This window comes from Mytilus edulis, chromosome 2 (genome assembly GCF_963676685.1).
Source record: "Mytilus edulis chromosome 2, xbMytEdul2.2, whole genome shotgun sequence".
NCBI lineage: Eukaryota > Metazoa > Mollusca > Bivalvia > Mytilida > Mytilidae > Mytilus > Mytilus edulis.
This window is the reverse complement of record NC_092345.1, coordinates 93664940-93690854: the sequence shown is the minus strand read 5'-3', so window position 1 is coordinate 93690854 and position 25915 is coordinate 93664940. Positions and strand designations below refer to the sequence as shown.

At 31.0% G+C, this 25915-nt stretch overlaps 3 protein-coding genes across 7 annotated transcripts in view; 1 reads left to right on the top strand and 2 right to left on the bottom strand.

Moving 5' to 3' along the window:
* Positions 1–4326: 4326 nt before the first annotated feature.
* LOC139510385 (biogenesis of lysosome-related organelles complex 1 subunit 1-like) lies at positions 4327–7021 on the bottom strand. The gene is made up of 5 exons (XM_071296967.1): positions 6982–7021; positions 6682–6755; positions 6282–6401; positions 5267–5354; positions 4327–4513 (listed from the first exon to the last, which is right to left on the bottom strand). The coding sequence occupies exons 1-5, from the start codon at positions 7019–7021 to the stop codon at positions 4461–4463; spliced, it is 375 nt and encodes a 124-aa protein (XP_071153068.1). The 3' UTR covers positions 4327–4460.
* Positions 6782–16485, bottom strand: LOC139513500 (biogenesis of lysosome-related organelles complex 1 subunit 1-like). 4 transcript variants are annotated; one of them, XM_071302083.1, is made up of 4 exons: positions 16381–16485; positions 16064–16131; positions 8742–8814; positions 6782–7214 (listed from the first exon to the last, which is right to left on the bottom strand). In XM_071302083.1, exons 2-4 carry the CDS (start codon positions 16122–16124, stop codon positions 7052–7054), a joined length of 297 nt encoding a protein of 98 aa, XP_071158184.1. In that variant the 5' UTR covers positions 16125–16131; positions 16381–16485; the 3' UTR covers positions 6782–7051. The 4 variants fall into 4 exon arrangements, with proteins under 4 accessions (XP_071158184.1, XP_071158185.1, XP_071158183.1 ...); XM_071302084.1 differs by lacking the exon at positions 16064–16131 and having other exon boundaries at positions 16381–16478; XM_071302082.1 differs by lacking the exon at positions 16381–16485 and having other exon boundaries at positions 16064–16221.
* LOC139513495 (integrin alpha-PS1-like) overlaps positions 16470–25915 on the top strand; it is a 63781-nt gene continuing 54335 nt past the window's right edge. For both annotated transcript variants that reach the window (XM_071302063.1, XM_071302062.1), the window contains exon 1: positions 16470–16665. In XM_071302063.1, the coding sequence (XP_071158164.1) occupies positions 16487–16665 (179 nt within the window). In that variant the 5' untranslated portion in view covers positions 16470–16486. The remainder of the gene's footprint in view (positions 16666–25915) is intronic.

Genomic DNA, 25915 nt, shown 5'->3' with positions numbered 1-25915 from the left:
ATAATATATATTTAATTGAAGAAAAAAAAGACTGGTTATGGAACAACAGAGCAGCATGTCAATATTTGGTTAAAAGTCCATTAAAAAGTTTAACATCAATATAACCAATATACAGTGCCCACTCTTTCAAGGTAACAAGGCTTACTTAAGCTGGCCTTGGTTTATATCAGTCACCTGAAAAGTAAAATAATGATGATCTTTAGTTTAAGGTCTAGCCTGTTGTTGTGCTATGTATTTCTATTTATCTGCTTCTATTTAAGAAATAATTGATGCAAGCTATACTTTATTGTATTTTTAACATGGGTAGGCATTTTATACGTGAGTGATTATTTTTGCCTCAGCGATAGTGAGTAATCAATCATTTAGATTGTGATTAGGACAATTAAGGTAATTTCTATGTACCATGTGTATAAGCGTAGACCGTTTGTGTAGGCTCTTCCATGAACCTCCCTTTTTTGTTTGTTAAGGGAGCTACCATTTGATTTTTATGGGGGGCTAGGATGAAATTTGAAAAAAATAGGCAGGACGGGAGTTTTGAGTAAAAAAAAAAGGCAGGATGAGACACTTTGCAATAAAAAAAAGGCAGGATGACAATTTAGGTAAAAAAAGTCAGGATAAACTAATAAAAAAAAAGGCAGGACCGAATAGAGTGAAAAATAAAAATGCAGGACAGAGATTACAACTAAAAAAAAATGCAGGACAAAATTTTTCATCCTAGCCCCCCCCATAAAAATCAAATGGTAGCTCCCTAATATGCAAACAAACTGTGAACAGCCAGCATGAACGGTTGCCGTATCTAGGTCAAATATATCAATTTAGAATTGTAACACGTTACAGTCATAATCAATGAATTAGTAACAACATGTACATCATTTAAGAGGTTGGAAGTGTTTAAGTTAATCAAATATATTAAATGCATGCCAATTTGATAAAATTTATTATTCTTCAGTAGTCAATATACGCATGTGTAAAGAAATTTTATTGGATTTAGAGCATGGCTTTATTCATAAAGCGAATGAAGCACGTCATATTAGAACCTGTGTTTGTCTTTGTTTTTCTAGGTTTATAGCAAATATTGATTTTCCTTGTCTTGGTGCTGTTCTTATCCTTTTACTTGTAGTTATCAGTGTTTTGTTAAAACAAGGTAGAGACATATTCAGTAAATTTGTCAATAATTCTTACGACCTTGAAACTGTTATTTGAAATATCAAAACTTTGAAAATATTGTTGCCATCTGTTTTGAACCTATAAATGAACTCTTGTGTATTTTTTTCTTTAAAAGACTTTCACAAATGGTCAATAATATAAATAAAACAATTAAGATTGTTTTGAAAGCTGTGAGCTACTGGTGGCCAAGTTGTTTAAGTAGTTCATATACTGTATCACTAGCCTGTCATCACTGAGGTTGTGAGTCCAAAGTCCCAGGAACGTTTGACTCAAATCTTAATTGACTAGGATTGTTTTTTTTGCTACCCAATGTATGTGGTTGTTTCTGGGGAATCTGGCTTCCTCCACCAATAAAAACTGACCTCCATATAACAGCTTAGTACTTTGTTTTTAGGGAGTTCTGATTTGTATTTTCTGATAAAAATTTCATGGGATTGCTGACAGAAGTTAAACGATAAAACTTCCTTCTTCAAAGCAGGAGTATAATTGGCATTTTTAAAATACTTTATGTCTGAATAAAATTGTCACTATAATATACATGCATTAATTACATGATTGTTAAACATGTACAGATCAACTCCTGAAATAAGACATTACAAAATATTTCAAGGTTTTTCTATTTAATTCATGTCTCATTGGCAATCATACCACATCTTCTTATTGATATGATTCCACATTTAGTAGTGTTTTATGCTAATGTGATACATCTAAGAATTTCATTCAATGTGCTAGATGACATATCTCCCGACTTGTAAAAGGTTTATCAAAATAAATATTCTTGCCTGGTAAGAACTTCATAAGAAAAATCTTACAAACGACTCAAAACAAATATGAAATACATTTCATTATATAGACCAGATGCTCTGCAGGGCACAGCTTGATACGACTGCAGAGGTCAAACCCTGACCAGTTGGGGCAGGTATGGACACAAAATTCAAGCTTGATACAGCTCTGAATTTGGATTGAGATTAAATAGTTGACACAAAATAGGTTTCTTACACAGAATGAATGGGGTCTAAGAACTTAAAAAAAAAAAATTGAACATTTACCTATTATGGTCCAATATCCAAAATCTAAATACATGGTTGGATTCAGCATATCAAAGAACCCCAAGAATTTAATTTTTGATGAAATCAAATAAAGTTCAATTTTAGATCCTTTAGAACTCAATGTGGACCAATTTGATAAAGGGACCCAAATATCAAAAATCTAAATAATGGTTAGATTCAGCATATCAATGAACCTCATATATTCAATTTTTGTTGCAGTCAAACAAAGTTTAATTTTGTACCCTGATTTGGACCAACTTGAAAACTGGGCCCATAATCAAAAATCTAAGTTCATGTTTAGATTCAGCATATCAAAGAACCCCAAGAAATCAATTTTTGTTTAATCAAACTAAGTTGGAACCTTTTGACCTTAATGTAGACCAATTTGAAAACAGGACCAAGAATTAAGAATCTAAATACAGAGTTAGATTTGGCATATCAAAGAACCCCAATAGTTCAATCTTTGATGAAAACAAACAAAGTTTAATTTTGGACCCTTTTGGCCCCTAATTCTTAAACTGTTGGGACCAACACTCCCAAAATCAATTCCAACCTTCCTTTAGTGGTTATAAACCTTGTGTTAAAATTTTATTGATTTCTATTTTCTTATTCTACAGTTATTATCCGGAAATCATCAGTCTTCTGATGACGCTGACGACGTGATACCAATATACGACCAAATTTTTTTTAATTTTTAAGGTCATATAAAAATCACAAAGCTTTAGTCAGAACACTCTTTCAAAGTTTTGTGAGGGATCCATTTTGTTGAACTAGTATATTTTACTATTAAAGGGCTAGCTAAATCCCCCTCTAGGTGATTTTCTTACTGCATTGAAGACCCATTGCTAGGTGTGGGCTATTTTTTTTCTCTATGGTCAGGTTGTTGTCTCCTTGAAATATTCCTTGTTTCCATCCTCTATTATTTTTTGGGGGGTTGAAAACATGATACATACATAATATTATGTCACAAAATATATCTACATTGATTTATTAGTTTTATTTTATTCAACATCTACATCTAATAGTAAAATACATGCAGCTTCCAATTAGCAAAAGAGAATACATACAGAATGTTAAAATTATGATAGGATAAAATTACAAAATAAGAACATGAAACCAAATTAAAGTAATAATCACAAAAACAAATGGATAGAGCATTGGTTTTTTTTATATTGAAACGTTATAGGGTCAGATATGTATACTTATAAATAACTGTTATGCCATGTTTTGTCTATTCTTTATTTGTAGGGCTCATTATTCTGTAAAGCCCACCAAGACACTCGGAAGTGGCAGTTCTTTATACTAGATGAGAATAGAATTAAGGGGCACAACTCCCCAACAATATTAGTGAAATTTTATTTTTTTATTTCAAATTATTGTCTCTTAAAGTCATATGAAACTTTAAATTAAAAAAAAAATGATGCATATGTTTTTAAAACTAAATGGCTAGTTATTATAAAACTTCTGTACATGTACTTTTTTCTCAAGAAAATTCTAAAATTTGTCCAAATTAAGAAGAAATTTACTTTTTTAATGGTTGCTTCCAGTAAACAATTCACGATATGTTTTCTGTATGCAGTGAACTTAGCATGACCTTTCTCAAAAAAATCCAGTGATCGCAAAAAAATGAATCTGTCATTGAAATAAACTATTATCTTATATTGTACATGATATACACATGCCCAATATCAATGCTTCTTTGTTGATTGTTTACTAAGGGGACAAACAGTACTACTGCTTGAAAACACAATTAATTAGCTGCCATATTTTCACATCATAGCAGACCAAGAGAATATTTTTTTATGATTAAATACAATATGGATGCGTAAAAAAATGATAAATCGTAAACAGAAGACTAAGTTTATAATATATACATCCATTGGTTCAAGAATTAGATAAACATTATTTTTCACGAGTCACTCGTTTCATATGACTAATAAATTGCTTGAGTTTCAAAAAAGCCATTCCAGAATGTTTCAACAGAAAAAATCATCTACTTGTCAGAAAAATTATTATTATCTTTTTTAAGCAAGACCAAATCCCATTGGCAAATGATGCTCAAAGTTAAAATCAGTCTTCTTTCAGACATCCCAAATAAAAGAATATGCATAAATATTTAGCAATTATCATCCAGAAAAGACAATTACTCTAAGGCACTGAATGAAGAGGAGAAACAAATTATAAACACATGCTACTTCGCAATTGAATTTGAAACTTGTAAGAACTATACAAAAATGAACTAACTTAACCACAGTTATGTATTGTACCTATGACTGGAAGGCATACAGAAAAGTTATCTATGCAAAATATAAAGCATCAGAATTTAAGCAGATTTTCATTGCTTAACATGCAACGTCCATGAAAACAGCTCATGGGAAATTAATCCACAAACTACATCTAGCAAAGAAATATAGATTCCACAACTGCAACAAGTGTATTACGATATTTCTCCACTTGAGACAGTTAAATTTTAATATTTAAAGGGTGAGGCTTGCTGAGCTTTTTAAATAATTAAAATTTAACTGTTGAGAGTCGAGAAATATCGTAATACACGAGTTGCAGTGGGGGAATCTGTTTCTCTTATGATTTTTATCCTTCCTTTTCAAAGATTTGAGGAAAATTGTGTACTTTTGATGTGACGTCATCAGACATGGTCGCCTTTTTTCATGACGTCACATTAAGCAAAATTCAGAAGAAAACAAGAAAATTAAACGTCACAATTAAATTAACCTAATTAAAATTAAATCTCTCACTCGCTCATTTTTTATGCTTGGTCGCTGCGAGTGAGATATTTAATTTTAATTAGATTGCAATTAAATTTCAACCAATTATTTGCCTAGAACAGATTTTTCACTAGTGAGGAGACATATTTTTCTCACACCATTCAGGAAATGTGAAAATAGCACAAAAATTAGAGAAACAACAATCTATGTTATTTATCAAATGATATAAAGAAAGTCCAAGCACGTCATTATATTAGACTGAGGTTACAGCCTCAGTAGATATTTGGATTGTAATAAAATTACATATATGTTACTGAGGTTGCTTACTTTTACGATAAACATATTCCAATGCACTAGATAACGTTCTCATATCTGCCTCAATACTCTTTGCCCAATTTTCAACATCACCTAATTCCTGTAAAAACAAATTGATCACTTTTAGTTCTTGATATATATTATTGTAAACTTTGAAGATGTCAGATTGAACTATTCATCAACATGGATTAAAAAATGGTCAAACATTTTCCTGGCTGATATCAGGCTGAAATGGACATTAAATGTTGGTTTACTTATTTTTCCCATGCATTTTACTTATTGTTTCTCATGGAAAAATGGAGATAATTCAATATTAAAAACTTGTGTTTTTTTTTCTAGTTTTATTTTGTTAATGACTTCATCATATATACTCTGTATCTTGTTGAGATCATAATGTTAAACTTCTTTAAGTTAAAATACATCTTAAGACTAGAATTCATTTGAAAAATTCAACGATCTATACTCTTACTTAACATATCTTTTCATTTAAACTGAAATATTTTTTCAAGTGTTGTTTTTTTCAGTTGTGTTTTGGTTGTGATGAGTTCTAAAAAGGAAACATGCTACTATCTATTTATTTACTCACAGGCATGAATTGCATTTGACAGTTTCCACCAACACTGTAGCAGAGGCAGATAATAAATTGATGTTGTTTTCTGTCAATTTCATTAGAATGGATATTAGAATATTGTATTTATGTTCTGCAACATCATTTGGTAATTAGATGGTTGCAAATATCCATTTATTGGCTCCACTGACGTGTCACCAGAAAACTTAATATGCGACCATCATATCACCAATTGATTCTGTCTGAGCTTAAAATACAATACAGTTTGTGTAAACAGTGCAAGAAAGTGTGCAATGTAAGATCTTTAATGAATAATATTTCCCCCAATGGAAATTCTTGTATTTTTTGTATGTACTAACCTTCTGAGCTGTATTGAAATCTTCCACAAGTTTTAACCATTGTAATGTTTGTTTAGAGAACTGTGCAGCATTGGCTTGTAAGATCTTTGTTTGTACTAACCTTCTGAGCTGTATTGAAATCTTCCACTAGTTTTAACCATTGTAATGTTTGTTTAGAGAACTGTGCAGCATTGGCCTGTAAGATCTTTGTTTGTACTAACCTTCTAAGCTGTATTGAAATCTTCCACAAGTTTTAACCATTGTAATGTTTGTTTAGAGAACTGTGCAGCATTAGCTTGTAAGATCTTTGTTTGTACTAACCTTCTGAGCTGTATTGAAATCTTCCACAAGTTTTAACCATTGTAATGTTTGTTTAGAGAACTGTGCAGCATTAGCTTGTAAGATCTTTGTTTGTACTAACCTTCTGAGCTGTATTGAAATCTTCCACTAGTTTTAACCATTGTAATGTTTGTTTAGAGAACTGTGCAGCATTAGCTTGTAAGATCTTTGTTTGTACTAACCTTCTGAGCTGTATTGAAATCTTCCACAAGTTTTAACCATTGTAATGTTTGTTTAGAGAACTGTGCAGCATTAGCTTGTAAGATCTTTGTTTGTACTAACCTTCTGAGCTGTATTGAAATCTTCCACAAGTTTTAACCATTGTAATGTTTGTTTAGAGAACTGTGCAGCATTAGCTTGTAAGATCTTTGTTTGTACTAACCTTCTGAGCTGTATTGAAATCTTCCACTAGTTTTAACCATTGTAATGTTTGTTTAGAGAACTGTGCAGCATTAGCTTGTAAGATCTTTGTTTGTACTAACCTTCTGAGCTGTATTGAAATCTTCCACAAGTTTTAACCATTGTAATGTTTGTTTAGAGAACTGTGCAGCATTAGCTTGTAAGATCTTTGTTTGTACTAACCTTCTGAGCTGTATTGAAATCTTCCACAAGTTTTAACCATTGTAATGTTTGTTTAGAGAACTGTGCAGCATTAGCTTGTAAGATCTTTGTTTCTGTGTCTAGCTTCTTCTGATTAATGTATGCCTGGGCAACACTACAAAATATGGACATGTAATCAATGGCAAAATCATCAGTATAACCTTATATATATTTAAATCACACACTGATTATAATAAGAAATGACATACTTGAACAAAGGTATAAGCTGTTGCTTGATAGATATACTCCCCACTATGTGTTGTTGATTCCATTTGTAGTATAAAATATGTGAATCAGTCAACTTGTGTGACATTTCAAAGATGTAAGTTTTTTGGTAAAAAGAAAAGATTATCAAAAGAACTGAAAATCTGCAACATGGAATATCTTACTTAGATGTAACTTTGTGTCATATGTCAAGAAGCTGCATTTTGTACTTTTTAATAAAGAGACTCGAGGGTATAAAAATTTCAGAAACAAATTAAATAGTTATTTTTTCTTACAAATTTTATTTATTACCTTAATTAGATGTTACTTTATCATATGGTACAAAATCATTAAAAAAACCCCAATTTGTGTTGTCCCCAGATGACTTTTAAAATGTATGTATCATTGAAAAAGCTCCAAATTATCTCCCTTTGGTGCAAAAATGCCATTTTTTGGCATTAAAATTGAATACTCATCGGTGACCTATATTTTTTATTATCATTTTCAAATAAGCTGTACTTAAACTAAACTTTTGTAAAATTTTAGCGATTTCTGTAATTTAGTTCTTTTTTTATTTTGATATTACCTTTTTTTCTCCTATTAGTTCAACAGAAAAAAAGTAACTTTACAAAAATGTATGCTTCTTTCGAAGGCAGATTGTGAGTGTAAATGAAAGGTGACCCCATCTTTTTATTTTATTTTTCTATTAAGTTTAAGATAAAGTTCATTTGCAGAAAAATATAGCGAAATCCTATATTAAAATAAAATTTTGATCTAGACCCACGAGCCACCTTAATGAGAAAAATGTGGCAAAAATGTTATTATGGAGAGAGGTAAACCAGGGCACTTATAATGGTTAAAATAAATATTTCAATATAAAACATCAGTATATTGCACACACGTTTATATTTTGAGCTCTTGACTGAGCATTCTTTGATAATTGTTTTGCTTGTTTCTAGATTTTTATTATCTATTTTACTCTCAGAATTTTTTTTCTTTTTCAAAAATTTTGTTATTCTACTGTCATGACTGTCATAATGTGAAAAGGTTAAGTGATCTAGTTTAACCCTAGCTACCACATGTGTGTGTGGCTGTCCTATATCAGAAACCTTATCAGTGGTTGTCTTATGGCATTTTCTTATGCTTTGGGTCTCTAAGAAAATTTGATGTTTACAACAGATCTTTTAAAGATTCCATCAAATCTCTTCACAACTTTTCTACACTCAGACTAATGAATAGACACTTGTTAGTTATTGACGATGTAGATGGACTTATAGAAGTCATTTTTTTATGTGTTTACATAGTTTTTAAGATGTAGAACTTTGGATTGATTTGTACCAACCATACTTTTATCCCATGATCATGGCTGTTCTTTTAAAATACTATTTCCCCCCTCACTTTTTGATACACTGATACTGATACATTTTTAATTACTTACCCGCCATTTAAATGATCAACCAAAGCATGAGTTAAAGCTGTAGCTGCTACTATGGCTTCCTTTTTCTTCTTTTCTGGAAATGTAAAAAATAATATTGTGTTAAAAATTTATATTTTGTAACAGTTAAGATAGCCTTCAATTTGAGAATAATTCAGTATCAAATACGCAAAGATTTCCAGGAGATTCTAACTTCTGTCCATTTCTCCCTCCATCATGAAGAAAGGAATAGCAAACCACAATGATGAGAGGACCATAGTCTACTCACTGGGAATATAGTATTGTAGTCAGCTATTGGTCCACAATGATGAGAGGACCATAGTCTACTCACTGGGAATATAGTATTGTAGTCAGCTATTGGTCCACAATGATGAGAGGACCATAGTCTACTCACTGGGAATATAGTATTGTAGTCAGTTATTGGTCCACAATGATGAGAGGACCATAGTCTACTCACTGGGAATATAGTATTGTAGTCAGTTATTGGTCCACAATGATGAGAGGACCATAGTCTACTCACTAGGAATATAGTATTGTAGTCAGTTATTGGTCCACAATGATGAGAGGACCATAGTCTACTCACTGGGAATATAGTATTGTAGTCAGTTATTGGTCCACAATGATGAGAGGACCATAGTCTACTCACTAGGAATATAGTATTGTAGTCAGTTATTGGTCCACAATGATGAGAGGACCATAGTCTACTCACTAGGAATATAGTATTGTAGTCAGTTATTGGTCCACAATGGTGAGAGGACCATAGTCTACTCACTAGGAATATAGTATTGTAGTCAGTTATTGGTCCACAATGATGAGAGGACTATAGTCTACTCACTGGGAATATAGTATTGTAGTCAGTTATTGGTCCACAATGATGAGAGAACCATAGTCTACTCACTGGGAATATAGTATTGTAGTCAGCTATTGGTCCACAATGATGAGAGGACCATAGTCTACTCACTGGGAATATAGTATTGTAGTCAGTTATTGGTCCACAATGATGAGAGGACTATAGTCTACTCACTGGGAATATAGTATTGTAGTCAGTTATTGGTCCACAATGATGAGAGGACCATAGTCTACTCACTGGGAATATAGTATTGTAGTCAGTTATTGGTCCACAATGATGAGAGGACCATAGTCTACTCACTGGGAATATAGTATTGTAGTCAGTTATTGGTCCACAATGATGAGAGGACCATAGTCTACTCACTGGGAATATAGTATTGTAGTCAGCTATTGCTCCACAATGATGAGAGGACCATAGTCTACTCACTGGGAATATAGTATTGTAGTCAAGTTATTGGTCCACAATGATGAGAGGACCATAGTCTACTCACTGGGAATATAGTATTGTAGTCAGCTATTGCTCCACAATGATGAGAGGACCATAGTCTACTCACTGGGAATATAGTATTGTAGTCAGCTATTGGTCCACAATGATGAGAGGACCATAGTCTACTCACTGGGAATATAGTATTGTAGTCAGCTATTGCTCCACAATGATGAGAGGACCATAGTCTACTCACTGGGAATATAGTATTGTAGTCAGCTATTGGTCCACAATGATGAGAGGACCATAGTCTACTCACTGGGAATATAGTATTGTAGTCAGCTATTGGTCCACAATGATGAGAGGACCATAGTCTACTCACTGGGAATATAGTATTGTAGTCAGTTATTGGTCCACAATGATGAGAGGACCATAGTCTACTCACTGGGAATATAGTATTGTAGTCAGTTATTGGTCCACAATGATGAGAGGACCATAGTCTACTCACTGGGAATATAGTATTGTAGTCAGTTATTGGTCCACAATGATGAGAGGACCATAGTCTACTCACTGGGAATATAGTATTGTAGTCAGTTATTGGTCCACAATGATGAGAGGACCATAGTCTACTGACTGGGAATATAGTATTGTAGTAAATTATTGGTCTACAATGATGAGAGGACCATAGTCTACTCACTGGGAATATAGTATTGTAGTCAGTTATTGGTCCACAATGATGAGAGGACCATAGTCTACTCACTGGGAATATAGTATTGTAGTCAGTTATTGGTCTACAATGATGAGAGGACCATAGTCTACTCACTGGGAATATAGTATTGTAGTCAGCTATTGGTCCACAATGATGAGAGGACCATAGTCTACTCACTGGGAATATAGTATTGTAGTCAGTTATTGGTCCACAATGATGAGAGGACCATAGTCTACTCACTGGGAATATAGTATTGTAGTCAGTTATTGGTCCACAATGATGAGAGGACCATAGTCTACTGACTGGGAATATAGTATTGTAGTCAGCTATTGGTCTACAATGATGAGAGGACCATAGTCTACTGACTGGGAATATAGTATTGTAGTCAGCTATTGGTCCACAATGATGAGAGGACCATAGTCTACTCACTGGGAATATAGTATTGTAGTCAGCTATTGGTCCACAATGATGAGAGGACCATAGTCTACTCACTGGGAATATAGTATTGTAGTCAGTTATTGGTCCACAATGGCAATCTTTATCAGAACCTTCTTTGATATAAAAAAATAAATGTTGATTTGAATGAATGTACATGTACATGTATATAAATTGCAAACACATTGTTTTAGTTGATGCTGCATTACATAATGTATATAATGTTGGTGAAAACTTACAGTAGTTTCCACTTTTTCTTCCAAGATAAGTTTCTTTTCTTTATTTGATTCAAACTATTTTGACAAAAGAATCAGTTTCCCATATTTTAGATTTAAAATCTTAAAGCATAGACATTTTCAGTATTTTTGATTTAGTGATCTGAGTATCAAATAGGCTTGTAATCTTGCAATTTTTTTTTTTTAAATAGAAAATTGGTTGGAACAGCCATTAGCTAGTATATTCTACATTATTTCATCCTTTCACCTTCCCCTCTATGTATTTCCATCCGTTTTGTATGCTCTTCCCTGTTTTTTTCTCATGACTTTTTTTAATACCAATTGTTACATATACTTTGTTTTCCCATTTCCTACTTGAAATTGGGAGATATTTTATTTTACTTTCCTTAAATTTACATTGTTCAGTTTTTTCCGTGAATACTTAAATATGATTATGAGTTTCCTTATAATGCATAATCATTTACATATTTTTCCTTATGAAGTTTTTTTCTCCAGATAAGATTTAAACTGTGGAGTTACTTAAAAAGTTAATGGTTATTACTCAACAATCTATTTATAATTTTAAATGTTATGACACATTCTTTTCATTTTGATACATGTACATGTAGCTCAATACATGCCTAGATCAACCCATCTCCAGCTAGAGGGAATGAACCTTCTAACTCATGGAATTTGTATGCATGTGACTCTCATTTGACCCCTTAGCTGGAGATGGGTTGATCGGTTCATTCCCTCTATTCCCACTTTTTATAAATCTGGTAAGAAAAGGTAAAATTTCATGTGGGAATAGAAGGAAAACTTGTGCAAACAAAGGATTATACTGTACAAACATTTTTTAATCAACTGTTAATTGACCAGTGTTTTTTTTTTATTAGAACAGGTAATAAGTTATTTTTGCATCAGTATGATTTTTTTTTTTTTAAACAAAATAAATAATGAAGTAAAGTTAACAGTTTTCACCTATTATCTTATATCTTTGATTATTGGTCCAAGTAATTATATTTTAAAGTATACTTTTATTTCACATCTTAAGCCAACAGGAATCACCAAAAGCATTAAATTATCGTTTATTTAAAGTTACTTTGGAGTTTGAGAAATATTTATTTTGGATGACCGGCAGATATCCTTATTTCTTAAATTTGGAACTTTGAACATGAAATCTCCAATAGAAACTGGAAGATGGCAAAACATAGAAAGAGAAAACAGAAAATGTGTATTGTGTAATTCAGATGCCATTGGTGATGAATACCATTACATTTTTAATTGTTCAGCTTTCGATAATTGTAGAAAACAATGTATTGCAAATTACAATAGAAATAGAACAAACACATTGAAGTTTTGTGACTTAACGAATTCCTCAAAATGTACAGAACTGAACTAACTTTGTAAACTTATTAAGGAGATCAATAACAAATTGAACTTTTCTGGGTGAACAATTGTGAATGCCTCTATCTACTTTCGTACATTATTTATTTATGTAATTGTATGGAAATATGTATAATTATCTCTATACCTTTCTGTAATTTGGTTTGTGAGAATAAAGATATATATATATATATAAGATTATACTTGGTTACAATATTATATATATCATGATTTATTAGTAAAGCAGACAATTTTTTAAAGTTACAAATTCAAAAATTTTAAAATAAATCTGACTCCAATCTATTTATAAATCATAATTTTTCTTTATTTTTAAGTATACAAATTCAAAAGTTTAAAAACAAATCTAACTCAATTCTATTTATCATAATTTTTCTCTATTTTTAAGTATTTATTTGATGAAAAAAGAAACATATTACAAATAAACAAGGTATTATACCTAAACAGTGTACCAAATATGTTATGCTTTAAAAAAAAATACAGGTAAATCTTAAGTGAAATTCTAATTAACCCTGATTGTTATAAAAACAAATTATTTATCAAAACATCTATTGTTATTTGCAAGTGGGAATAGAAGGAATAGTATTTTTAAAAAGTGGGAATAGGAGGAAGACACCAGTTAGAATTATCCACTTGCAAGTGAATAATTCATGTGTCTGAGCTTATTTTGGCAAAATTGAACCAGCCTTAAAGAGAATTATTATTTCACTTTAAATCTTTCATTAATATTGAACAAAAACTAATCATATTTAGAATTAAAGGGGGAAGTGTTCATGGGACAACAACAAGGTGAAGTTTTAAACGGCCTTGACTGGCTATACAGCCCTTGTAAGGTCGGCCCTGGCTTGTGTATTTTAGGCATTTAATAATTTAAGTTAAATTTAATTTTTATCATATGGTACTGTATAGCAGGCTATTTTCGCAGGATGTACATTTTCGCAGAAAGAACAATATCGTCAAAATAAATTCCGCCAATTTAAAAGTGCACATACATACAAAATGTACAAAGGTATTGATAAAAGTTTTGAATCCGCGAAAATAATAACCGTTAAAATATTTCGCATACCTTATTCAATGAAAATCACGAAATTTTACACCCCGCGAAAATAACTTGCTATACAGTAATTGATATAATTTAAAGGAAACAGATGGTACCAAAGCTTTTGTACTACATTATTAAGGGACACAACTCAAGAAGATAAAAGTGACCCTACCAAAATTCAAACCTGATCTATGTTATGTGGTAATAAACATTGTGTAAATTAGTGTCATCACATTTGGTTGTGGTAAATATAATGTAAGTCATAGAACAGAAACGAAATACTCATCAATTTCCCCACTCTAGAGTGGTACAATTGACACCACAAAAAATCCAACTTTAGCTGTGTTTTGTCTGTGCATCACAGGGACTGGGTTAGCAGATTAAAATTTTGTTAACCAATTTTTTTTATTTTTTTCTAAGTATTTCCTGTCTAGTTGTATTACTTTATTCATGTAGTTGACGTTAACAACACTGTTTCTTAACAAACAAATATTTTATAAACAAAGAAATAGTGTTGTTAACTCAATTATGTGAATAAAGTAATACAATTATACAGGAAATACTTAGAAAAAAATTAAGAATATTGATAAACAAAATTTTGATCTGCTAACCAAGTCCCTGTGTTGTGCATGAGTTTCAACACATTTTGTCTAAGCAAATTTAAGTCAGAGAAAGGAAATGTAAAATAAACAATTTTTACACTTTTAAAGTTGCACAACTCTAGAATGGTAAAAGTGGTGCCACCAAAATTCAAACTTGATCCGTGTTTTATGGTTAAAATAAATATTGTGTATGAGTTTTTTTCATAATATTTGGTTCAGACAAACTGAAGACAGGGAATGGAAACCAACTTCGGGAACAACGGACAGACACTGAGACTGTCAATGTATATTTGTTCCAATGGAAACTTTGTTATATAAACATTGTCATAATATCTATTCCTGTTGGAACTGTAACCAGATAGCATGAATTTCATTACAAAATTGCTTGTCTCCACCGGGACTTGAACCCAGGACCTCTGTGTTACATGGCAGCGTGTTAACCGACTGAGCTAAAGAAGTACTTCCTTAGCTCAACCACTTACAGCTGACAAAGTATCTTCTAAGTTTTCTAAGGGAAGCAATCCTGTCGCACTTCCCCCACCCTAAGAGTCATTATACTCTATAATGATGATATCTCCATCTTTTTTATATTCATATTTTAGCCTGGCTAGGTAATTTTTCTGACTGTGGGTTTTTATTGATGGACGTCAATGTAACCGGAGAGCATGAATTTCATTACAAAACTGCTTGTCTCCACCGGGACTTGAACCCAGAACCTCTGTGTTACAAGGCTGCATGTTAACTGACTGAGCTAAAGAAGTAATTCCTTAGCTCAAACTCTTACGGCTGACTAAGTATCTACTAAGTTTTCTAAGGGAAGCAATCCTGTCACAGAACAAATATTCTATACCATTTATTCCGCTAGGAACATATACTGTAATATCTATACCTGTGGAAATAATATTCCAGATTATTTTTTCCTTTTGGAACTTATATTATGAAGGAACTTCTATTCCGTGACAAGACAACCTGATAACAGCAGAATGTAAATCATTGTTAACTAAGTGCTCGTGTAAAGGTTCATCACAACCTTTTGGCTGAAATGGCCGTATTTACACTAATTTTACTCCGAGTTCCAAAAACCTGTGCACCTGCAAAAGTTTTAAGGCATGGATGGACCTAGATAATCAAAATTTAAATGCATTTTATGGTTCAGATAATTATAAACTTTTCTGGTTTTTGTTATTCATTTTTTTTTCATTCCTGCAGAAGGTGCATAAATAAACTAAGTTGGGTAAACGTTTGAGAAGCTCCACTCATATTATCATGTTGTGAGTAGTATTGATTTAAATTGACAATAGATGGATAATAGACACCTGTACACAATAGATGATTTAAACTCTGTAACTGAGTGGACGGTATCAAATGAAACTCCTGTGTTTGTTTATTTTGCTATCTTCTGCAGACTGGAAAAAAATGCATGTCAAAATCCAGGTAAGACATTTATTTTCTGAAACATAGACTTCATACAACTTTTATATACCTAGGTACAGCCATGCCTTAAAACTTTTCTGGATGCACCAGTTTCTCTGTACTCATAATAAATTTTTGGGAGTAAAAACGGCCATATTTCTCTATTCCTTCAGATTAACCTTAGCAAATGCAGTAAAAACAGTATACCGTAATGTAAAAACATAGAGTTCACCTTGTCTTTCCTTGCGAATTTGTTGTCTTATTTGATGCTGCTTCACAAGAGATGACAGCATTTTCTTCCTACAAATAGAAGAAGATTCTTATACCATCCCGTTTGTTTATGTATTTCAATGTTCCGCCTCCGGAAGTGACGATTTGACAATGTATTATGAATATTTATATTATGATTATTTCTCAACGCTTTTATTTACATAGTTCATCGATGAAATAATGATTCACGAAAAGATTCATCAGTTTAATTGATTTTTTTTATGAACAGAGAAATTCACATTTTATTTTTAAAGCGGAGGTTAAAATTGAAATACATACTGTTGAACAGAAAAAGTGTCATTTAGTGAGGAGCCGATATCAAAAATTGGATCGTTGGTCTTCTCGCATTTTCACGTGGGACAGGTGCTACCTGGGACAGTTGACAATGGCCGCTAGTCAATCAAATAAGGGCCTGTTAATTATTTTAACAATTTCATGTGTTTGTGGATTTAATATTGACACTAAGATACCTTTTATACGCACAGGACCTGCAAACAGTTATTTTGGATTTTCTATTGCTGAGCATATGATCACAAACTCGGCTGGTGACATTGTCGAGAAAGTGTAAGTGAAGGTCCCCTAAATAATTTACACAGTTACTATACATTTATAAAAGCACAAATAGAGGCAACATGTACAAACGTAAAAATTCCAGACATTATTAATAATTTCCTAAATTATGCAATAATTTATTTCTTATAAAGTCATGACTGGAAAAATACACTAATTTAGATTTATTATCTATTTTTTTTTTCTTTTAAAATTAATTTTGTAGAAAGAATAAAGAAAATATAAACTAGATAGATTCAGTAATTTCAGATTATTACATGGCATTTTTCATATTGCATGTATTATAAGCACTAGGTTCAATATCAGCCCAAGAGCCGCATGGCTCAAGGGCTGATAATACATGCGATATGAAAAATGACATGTTATGATCTTTTTATCATATGCTTCAACAGTAGAGAAAAATAACAGATTCATACATGTATATTGATGCTTCTACGTAATTCCTGAAAAGAAGTTGAAAGAGTATAAAAAGTTCACGGACGTCAGATCAAAATTTGATACATTCAATATGAAATCTATCTATCAAGACTATCATATATGAGTCAACAGAGAAAAAAAAAACCATTTTAATAAATATGAATCGACCAAAAATAATTCAACAATATACATAATGAACATTGTTTGGAAAAGTCACCTTTTTTTAAAGTAACTTTCTAAATTATTTTTCAGAAAAACTTTTTTTTTTAATTTAATTTAATCATTTTACACAGTATTTAAATAATTGTTTTGTACAGTACTTTGTAATGTTTTTCACTGAAAATGTAGCATTGAGGTGTATTTTCCAGAATTTGCCGAGTATCACCGGAATGCCATGTGATAACGTTATGGAAAGGCATGTGATAACAATCAAAGCATGTGATAACTTTTTCATATCAGCCCGCTAAGCACTAATTCGAAAAATATGGAAAATACTTTAATTTAATGCTATTATCATACAGTAAAAATCATATGTTATTTAGTCTAAGTATATGATACAAATGTATATTGACATACATTTTAAACTTGGATCTCCTGTAGTTGGTGATTGCAATAGTCTATAGGATATTAGTAGATGCAGAGACATATATTGTATTATATGTCTCTGGTAGATGTATCATGTTACTGTACCTAAAAGAATATGTAATTGAATTGTATGGAACAAATTTTGTGATGTAAACAGATAAAGGAGCCAAGTCAGTAAACATTTGTTTAAGGTGTATATGCTTATATGACATTGAAAAGCAATTAAACTTTACTCTATGAAAATGTGACGGGCGTATCATGCGCTCATGGCACAGCTATTTATTCGTAATGTAAAATCTTCATTTATGACAAAACTGTAGTCAGGTAGTGTTTACATTGTTGGGAATCATATTACCCCATCTTGTACATTTTTACAGATAAAAATTGAAACAATAATATATTTAATTGAAAGTGACAAGTACTTAGATAATACAAGCTTTAAATATCTGACATTTAATACCAGATGAAAGAGCGCTCCAGAAGAGCGAAAAATAGAGGGCTGTGTGGTGGACTGTGTAGGTCTTAATGCCATTTTCCTGTAAGAGAGTTGGAATTTCTACATTCCAATGAAGACTTTCAGAGGATGTACATACATTTTGTAGTTGTCATCATACATTTGTCATATGACATAAGACAAACATTAAATTGCTTTTTTCTAGTTTTTTTTGTGACTGTTTTCTCAGTATAAAAATGCCAAGCAAAATGGAAAAAGAATTAGTTTCTAAAATTAAAGAATATTGTTAATGAAGTCAGATCAAATTCTCTTGAGATTATTTGGCTGTTGTGTGTCCCTTTTTATTGAAAATTTAGTTTCTAAATGCTTATTTTCTGGTGTAAAGGGAAAACAAAAATCTTTCTTGGTTGCCTTAACATGATAAAAGCTAAATAAGAGATGCCAGGAATCAATATAAATATTTTGAATGATGCATGTACAACAGACCTCTATGTGTACCAACAAGTTCAACACCCACCTCGTCCTGAGAATATATATTACTTATATAAATGAAGATGAACAATGAATAACACGTTGTCTTGATAGCCTTACTAAGCATGCTAATCAGTAATACAGTATAATCATCATAAGAAAAGAAACTCAGCTCAATAATTTATTTACAAATTAATGTACGACTATTCAACATTTTATCACTTTATTGTGCTTAATACATACATGTATCCCCCCCCCCCTTTTTCCAAAAAAATAATCAACCTAATAATTAAATTATTAGATAAAGCACCTTGACCATCTAATGTTAAGTACAAATGTAACAAATTGATTATTTGATAATGGATATTATCATGATTATATGACCTAAATCTGACCAGCTCAGGGGTTTTATTTATTTTGGCATTACACTGTCTTTATCTGTCAACAGAAATTTATATCTGATAGTGATACAGCATAATCTAGGGTATCATATACATGTAAATGTACTGTAAATTCACAAATTATTGCATTCATTTATTTTGCCATTTTAAAAGAATGGACAAAAAAGCATTGCAATCATATTTATTATGGAGAAAAGTACATGTTCATGTCTCAAATTCAAATGTATAAGACAAATTAAATCAACATTTTTTTAAAATTCAAATCATAGGAGGGATAACACTATTTTCATATTACATGTACATGTACAAATGTATGTTAAAATGTATTTAAAGCTAGCTAAATCGAAATTTATTTTCCATTTATTAAACTTTTATCACACTGCAACATGTACATTGTACAATTTAAGAATTAGTTTTCTAGATTAAGAGAAATTTTTACTTTTTGACATCACATCCATGTACAAAATGTAGTATGGCTGTTAATTTAAAACATTTGTTAGATAAGTGACTTCATGTGAATAATTTGGTTTGTAAGCGTACATGTATGTAGATTGTTTCATTACATTATTTTCATATACTTGCAATACAAGTGCTGAACACATGAAGAAATTTGTTGAGAATCAGACAAATATTCTTTTGTTATGTCATATTGCATTAGAGTCTCATTGTGAGAAAAAAGAAAATGTCTAGCTGCATTACATGATTAACATCATTTACCACAAATCACATGTGCAAATGCCAAATGTTTTTTATGTCAATGATGTGAAAAATGAATGAAACCATACTTTCTTGTATTCTGTTAAATGTAAAACAATGTTTTTAGTAGAAAATTTGCTTTTCTTTCATTGTCTGGATATTTAAGAATTCATGATCATCATCACTCATTTTCAGCATTATGGTCCATCCCTTTACAGTTTATCAAACACATGGGCATACAACAATAGTAGGGGGAGGGTTGAATGTTTACAAATATGTTTTATTTTGGTTAATGTTACAAGCTTTCATCAGGCATTTAGGATTTCTCTTTTTGAATTGTTATAGATTTTATTTTGCTGGGGCAATATTTTATAGCTTGATTTAAAGGATTGTTTTGCTCATGAATTGTTGAAGGCAATACAATGACCTTAGTTGCATTTTGGTTTTAATTAAATGAATAGAATTAGTTGTCTCAGTGACAATCCTACCATGTCTCCTTATTTCATTATGTATAACACCCCACTGTCATTGCATAATATTTAAATATTTAATTTATAACTGTAATGTAATTATTAGAAATATTTGTATATTGTATTAGGCCAAAGTTTAGATATGTCCTATCACTGAATATACTATGAAAGTTCAGGGGGTAATTACATAAATAAAAGTGTTGCTTATAAATGAGGATCTGTATAGTTTTAACAGGTAAATACTACATGTAGTAGGGTTTATATTAGTTTCTATATCATGTATATATTGTGTATGTATTTTCATAATTGTAAAAACAAACTTGAAAATAGCCATGAAAGATTGTAATAAATCTGTGTCAAATGGAAACCCAAGATAGCTGGATATTTTAGATACAGTTTAATTTTGTTGAATGATTTTCACACTCAGTCTGATAGGTATACTGTCTTTATCTGTCTGTATTTATAAACTTTTAATGTCATGTTTAATTAATTTAAAATCCTGCTCTGGAAAAAAATTGTACAATGCAGAACTTCTCAGATCTTGAGACCAATCATCAATTAATGCATGCTGTATTTCTAGACTCCCAACTGCATTTTTCATAAGATAAAGAAATGTGTGATTTTAATCTTAAGGTTAAAAGGATCACTGAAGTTTACAATTGCAGAATTAAGGATTTTAAGCATAAGGACATACATTGTACATGTGAAGTTAGCGGAAAAAAATTATTTAAGGTTCATATAGACTTATATAAATATTTACTTGTGTAAAGTCCTGTGGATTAAAAAAATTCACAGTATCCTGGATAAACAACAGAATTGCTCTTTTTCTCTATGTACATGTACATATATGTGGGTTTATTCAATTTTTTGTTTTGGAAAGTGCATACATGTACATGAATTTTAACAGTTGAAAACATTTTGTTAAAAATTAAAAAAAAACTGGTTGAAGAATTTAATTTAAAAAATGTTTATTGTATGAATATGTGTGTATCATACCTGTAACATCTTCACTTATTTTACAACCCACTGGCTTTATATGGTGTACTATAATTTTTAAATGGAAATTTGATAACCTATTCCTCTCCCTCACACAGGGGTGACCTACAATCAACATAATAACTACCATTTGATATCCACAAGTTAAAGTAAAATGACTGTCATCTGATGTGTTTTCTTATTTGGGTTGGATGCTGAAACATTTCATTCTTCCAAATAACAGTTCTGAAGTTTTGAAAGTCTTAAAATAAATGGCCAGATTTGATTATGAACATGTACAATGTACTATATTAATTAAACATGTTAAACATGATTCTGCATAATTTCATGCTGAATTCTTATATTCAAAACATTGTTGCATTGATGGACAATTAAACAGAAACAAGATTATTTACCAAATTATTTTTATTTCATTAAAAAATGTTTGAAAATGGAAAATACAAACATGAACCTTGTACATACATGTATGAACAAAGTGCAATATAAAAAATGTTCTTGATACATTTATCTAAATGTCAAAACTGAAAGTCCAAATACACTGGTTTTATAAAAAATCTCTTAGCATACTTTTTTATCACATACAATGTATCACATATCATATTATACAAATATATGTTCATACATACAAAGATTTGTATTTTGGTATGGAGATATTTCAAGAGAAAGAAATGCCAGGAATGAAATAAGGGTTAATCATGCAGAGATTCAGATAGGTCTAAGGGGCTTCAGTAATAGTTATACACTGAGGGTTTGGTGTGTCTGGATAAGAAACCCTGTCTGCCAGAGTTTTATAAAAAGAGTCCCTTCGTCCTCTTCTCAAGAATAAAGACACATTCACCTTTTGACATACTAAAAGATAGGTGTGTCTGGATTAGAAACCCCCAGACCAAACACGCTCAACATACAAAGATACAGATTGAATATTTATGAACTCCCTTTATGGAGGCAAACAGGGATGGATCCAGCGATTTTATAAAGGGGGGTTCTCAGCCTAAGAGAAAATGGGGTGGGAGTTCCAACCTTTTAAATGCATTGTTTTAATAAAAGGGGTACCAACCCTGGAACCCCCTAGGTCCGCCATTGGGCATTCCAGGGGGGGGGGGGGGTAGTCCTGGAATAAGAATCCTCATTTGTTTAAGATCAAAGAACAATGCTTTAAAATGGAGACATATGACTGGGTTCAACAAAGTTTTACCTTCAAGCAAAGGAGTATTTAAAGGATTTTTTTGTGTTCAAAATAGATGCTTATCAAAATTTATTTAATCCCATTTAAAAAATAATCAATTTCTATTGTTATGGAATTATTGGGATGTGGAAGCAGGGGTTTCCAGAAACACCACTCCTCAGACCTGTTTGTCTCAATCCATTGTTATTTGTAACAATAGATCTTTTTAATTTACACTTGTTTCAGAAAGACAACTATGAAGTAAAACAGTAGAACTGGGGTCACTCCGGGTGTAAGGTAAAATCCTATCAAAACACTCTTCAGGACAACTTTGAAAAAGTTAACTAAACAAATAAATATTTCCAATCCCTTTAAATTTGGGTCACTTAGAGAAAAAGTGACCAAATGTACTGTCACTGAAGTCTAGCTGAATAACTGATCATGTCAAATCAGTCACTTTATGACAGTTTTTGCAAGGTTTCAATTGTTAAAACATTTGGGCCTAAAAGCACTATAGATACAAGTATCATGTCCCAGTGAATCATTTTGCATTTTAAGCTATAGGCAAGCTATTCTGTATGTACTAAAACAAATTATCAAGTTTCTGGTTGATTAATCAAGTAAATGATAGAGTTCAATTGTAAGTTAATTTTATACAATATTCTCTTTATATGCATGCATATCTAGACATGCTCTAAGGTTAGTTTGAGGTGTTTAAATATATTGAACATATTCTTATAAAATTAAGTGCAGTTGTTTTTACAAGTTCTCAAATACAAGCTTAATGAATTTTATAAAGTTGTGTAAAAGTACAATAATGAAAATGAAATTAAGTGGTAAAATGTATATGAGTTATACATATACATTTATGTGCAGAATTAAATAAGAAATGTAAATTGATATAGAAGGCTTGTTCACATGCATAACAATGCAGACAGGACATATAGGAGGTATTGTAGGTCACTGTCATTAAGAAAAATTTATTTTCTCCATTTTTGTACACTAAATATGAAATCCCTCTTATTTTCTTCTTCTATATATCCTTATTTTCCTTTTAGGATCTCTCATAATAAATCATTTATACAGGCATTGCCAATATAAATTTTTACAAAAAGGGTTGGTGTATTTGTATTTGGCGAATTACAAATTTGTTTACCTATGGAGATATGACAGAAAGAAGTATAACTATAGGGACTCTTGTATGACGAGGTAAACCTTGAAGTGTATTCAAGTGTTACACTTGAGGTTTCAAATGATTCACTCGATATGAATATAATTTATTACTGGTAAATCTTCCTTTTATAAAAAAATGTAAATTTGATGTATTTATTTGGTATACATGTACATCCAAATTTATAAATTTTCTAAAGGAATTCAGGAAATGAAAACGTTGAAAATAGTGAAAAAAATCCAAATTGATGAAATTATGATTCATGTATGTAGTGTACATGTAAAATGTACTGTTGTACAAAGAAATGATAGAGTTCCATATTCATATTATATAAATGTATTATACTGTATTTCAAAATCAATATGAATGCTAAGTGTTGATCTTGATAATAAAGTTTATGTGCTGAACAGGATGGCAAACTATCATTTTCCGTTGATAAAAGATACATGAAGTGATTTGTTCCAATTTTTCATCTGATTTCTGCAAAGGATTTGTATTCTCATTTGACTTTTAATTCTCAAGTATTGTGAATATTTTATAACTCTTCAGATACATGTAATTTTATAAAAAAGAAATGATTGAAATGTCTTAAAATGTACATTCACATATGTCCAAAAATGCAAATACACATTTATCTTGGCAATTCATAGTTCTGTATCTTCTCCTTCCTCTAAGATTTATGGGGAAGGGAGTACTGGAACTCTCAAAACAAGTTAAAGCATCCCAAAATATTTGTATAAAGCTGTCTAAAGTCAATTCAGTGAGTGGTTGTTGCATCTCTACATTTTAAATTGTGAGTATTATACGATTAGGTGTTTATGAAGAAGCACTGATGTTGATGATAGGCATTGCTATTGCCCTTTTTAACTTCCCATATTAAGGTTAATATAAGGTTATAGATGTCTGCACTTTTGCAGTTTACCCCTACCTCACTTATTGACAGCTTGAACTCTCAAAACTTAATTTTTACATTCCATATACATGTACATATGAAAGAAACAAAAGAATGCTTAAAAATCACACTTCACATTAAATGGGTATGAAAGGGCTTTCTAATGACTTGAATCTGATAATAAAATGAATGTACTTAAACATTTGTTTGAAACCAATTGATTTACTACTGCCTGTAGTTGTATTGCATTAAATTGTAAGGGTTTTTTCTTCAGCAATTAGGATCTTGAAATAAATCTAGTAATTGTGTTTGCTGACTCTAAAAGTACCCTTCTACAAAAGTGCCTTGAATTATTGTCTTGCTTTAATTAAAACATTTGTATAGTGACGGAATTCTGATTTGTTTTGAATGAAATGCACATGGTTTGATGTCACTAATAATAATGTGAAGTTGTATTGTAAGTCAAGTAGTTTTAAGTACTTATCAATTGTGAATGAGGAAAAAAATGTGTTAATAATGAACATACAGTCATAATATGATAACTTCATCATATATCAGCTCACACCTCTCATACCACAAATATTTGTGTGTTGTTGTAGATTATTAAAGTGCTTGATCATATAATGAAGATGTAGGAAGGTATAATAACAAACATGATCAAATGTACAATCCATGCATTTATTTTACATGTAAATCGAAATATATTTTCTATATAATTTCATTAGTTTTAAGAATTGGTCTCAAATTTTGAAATCTCAGATCGTATTTATTAGTTTCATCCCCTGCGTTTAATATATATTTTCCACTAAAAAAAAAGGAAATTTGCATAGCTATATAACTTGGGACTATTTACTGTGTACATTGTTGCCCTGTTTAATTTGATTCTTCCCTTTTATGTCTCCCTTAAATAATAACTGTCTTAACATGTATTAATTACTGTTCAACAGACAAGATTAACTACCAAATATAAATTTGAAATTTAGATTAACATGTACATACAATATATACCTTTTAACAGTTGACCTCATCCTAAAAAATTGCTAGTTCTACATGACTATATATATATCTATTATTGAGGTATCTGCTCATTGTTAGTCATAATGGTGTTAGAATTAGCCCTTGACAATAATTCAGGTTTGACTATATTTATATGTTAGTTTGATTTTACATCAGAAGGTCAGATTTAAGAGAAAAGACATTGTTTACACATGTATGTTACTGGTATATTACTTTTTCAGTTGACAAGATGATTTAAAAAAAATGTTCCATGTGAACAAATTAGGTCACATTGACCTACGTATACAAGGCTACAATATGTTCAATAATAGCATATTTATTATTGAAGTATGGACAGTTTTTATGTTACTCATATATAAGTCAGAGATGCTACTTTCTTACACATCTTGTATAGTAATGAATGTTAAAGGGATAATTCGCGATTTTTCACTTTTCATCTTATTATGTTCATAATACCATAAAAAACATATTCACCAAGTTTTATTTTGATATGAAATCTAATAAAGAAG

Coding starts and splice junctions, on each gene's coding strand:
- LOC139513500 (XM_071302083.1), bottom strand. CDS start 16,124: ATGCTGTCATCTCTTGTGAAGCAGCATCAAATAAGACAACAAATTCGC. Junction 8,815..16,063: donor AATTCGCAAGGAAAGACAAG/GTGAACTCTATG, acceptor TTACATTTCCAG/AAAAGAAGAAAAAGGAAGCC. Junction 7,215..8,741: donor GTTGATCATTTAAATGGCGG/GTAAGTAATTAA, acceptor CATATTTTGTAG/TGTTGCCCAGGCATACATTA.
- LOC139510385 (XM_071296967.1), bottom strand. CDS start 7,021: ATGGTTAAAACTTGTGGAAGATTTCAATACAGCTCAGAAG. Junction 6,756..6,981: donor ATTTCAATACAGCTCAGAAG/GTTAGTACAAAC, acceptor AGATCTTACAAG/CTAATGCTGCACAGTTCTCT. Junction 4,514..5,266: donor GGAATATGTTTATCGTAAAA/GTAAGCAACCTC, acceptor TATTTTGCATAG/ATAACTTTTCTGTATGCCTT.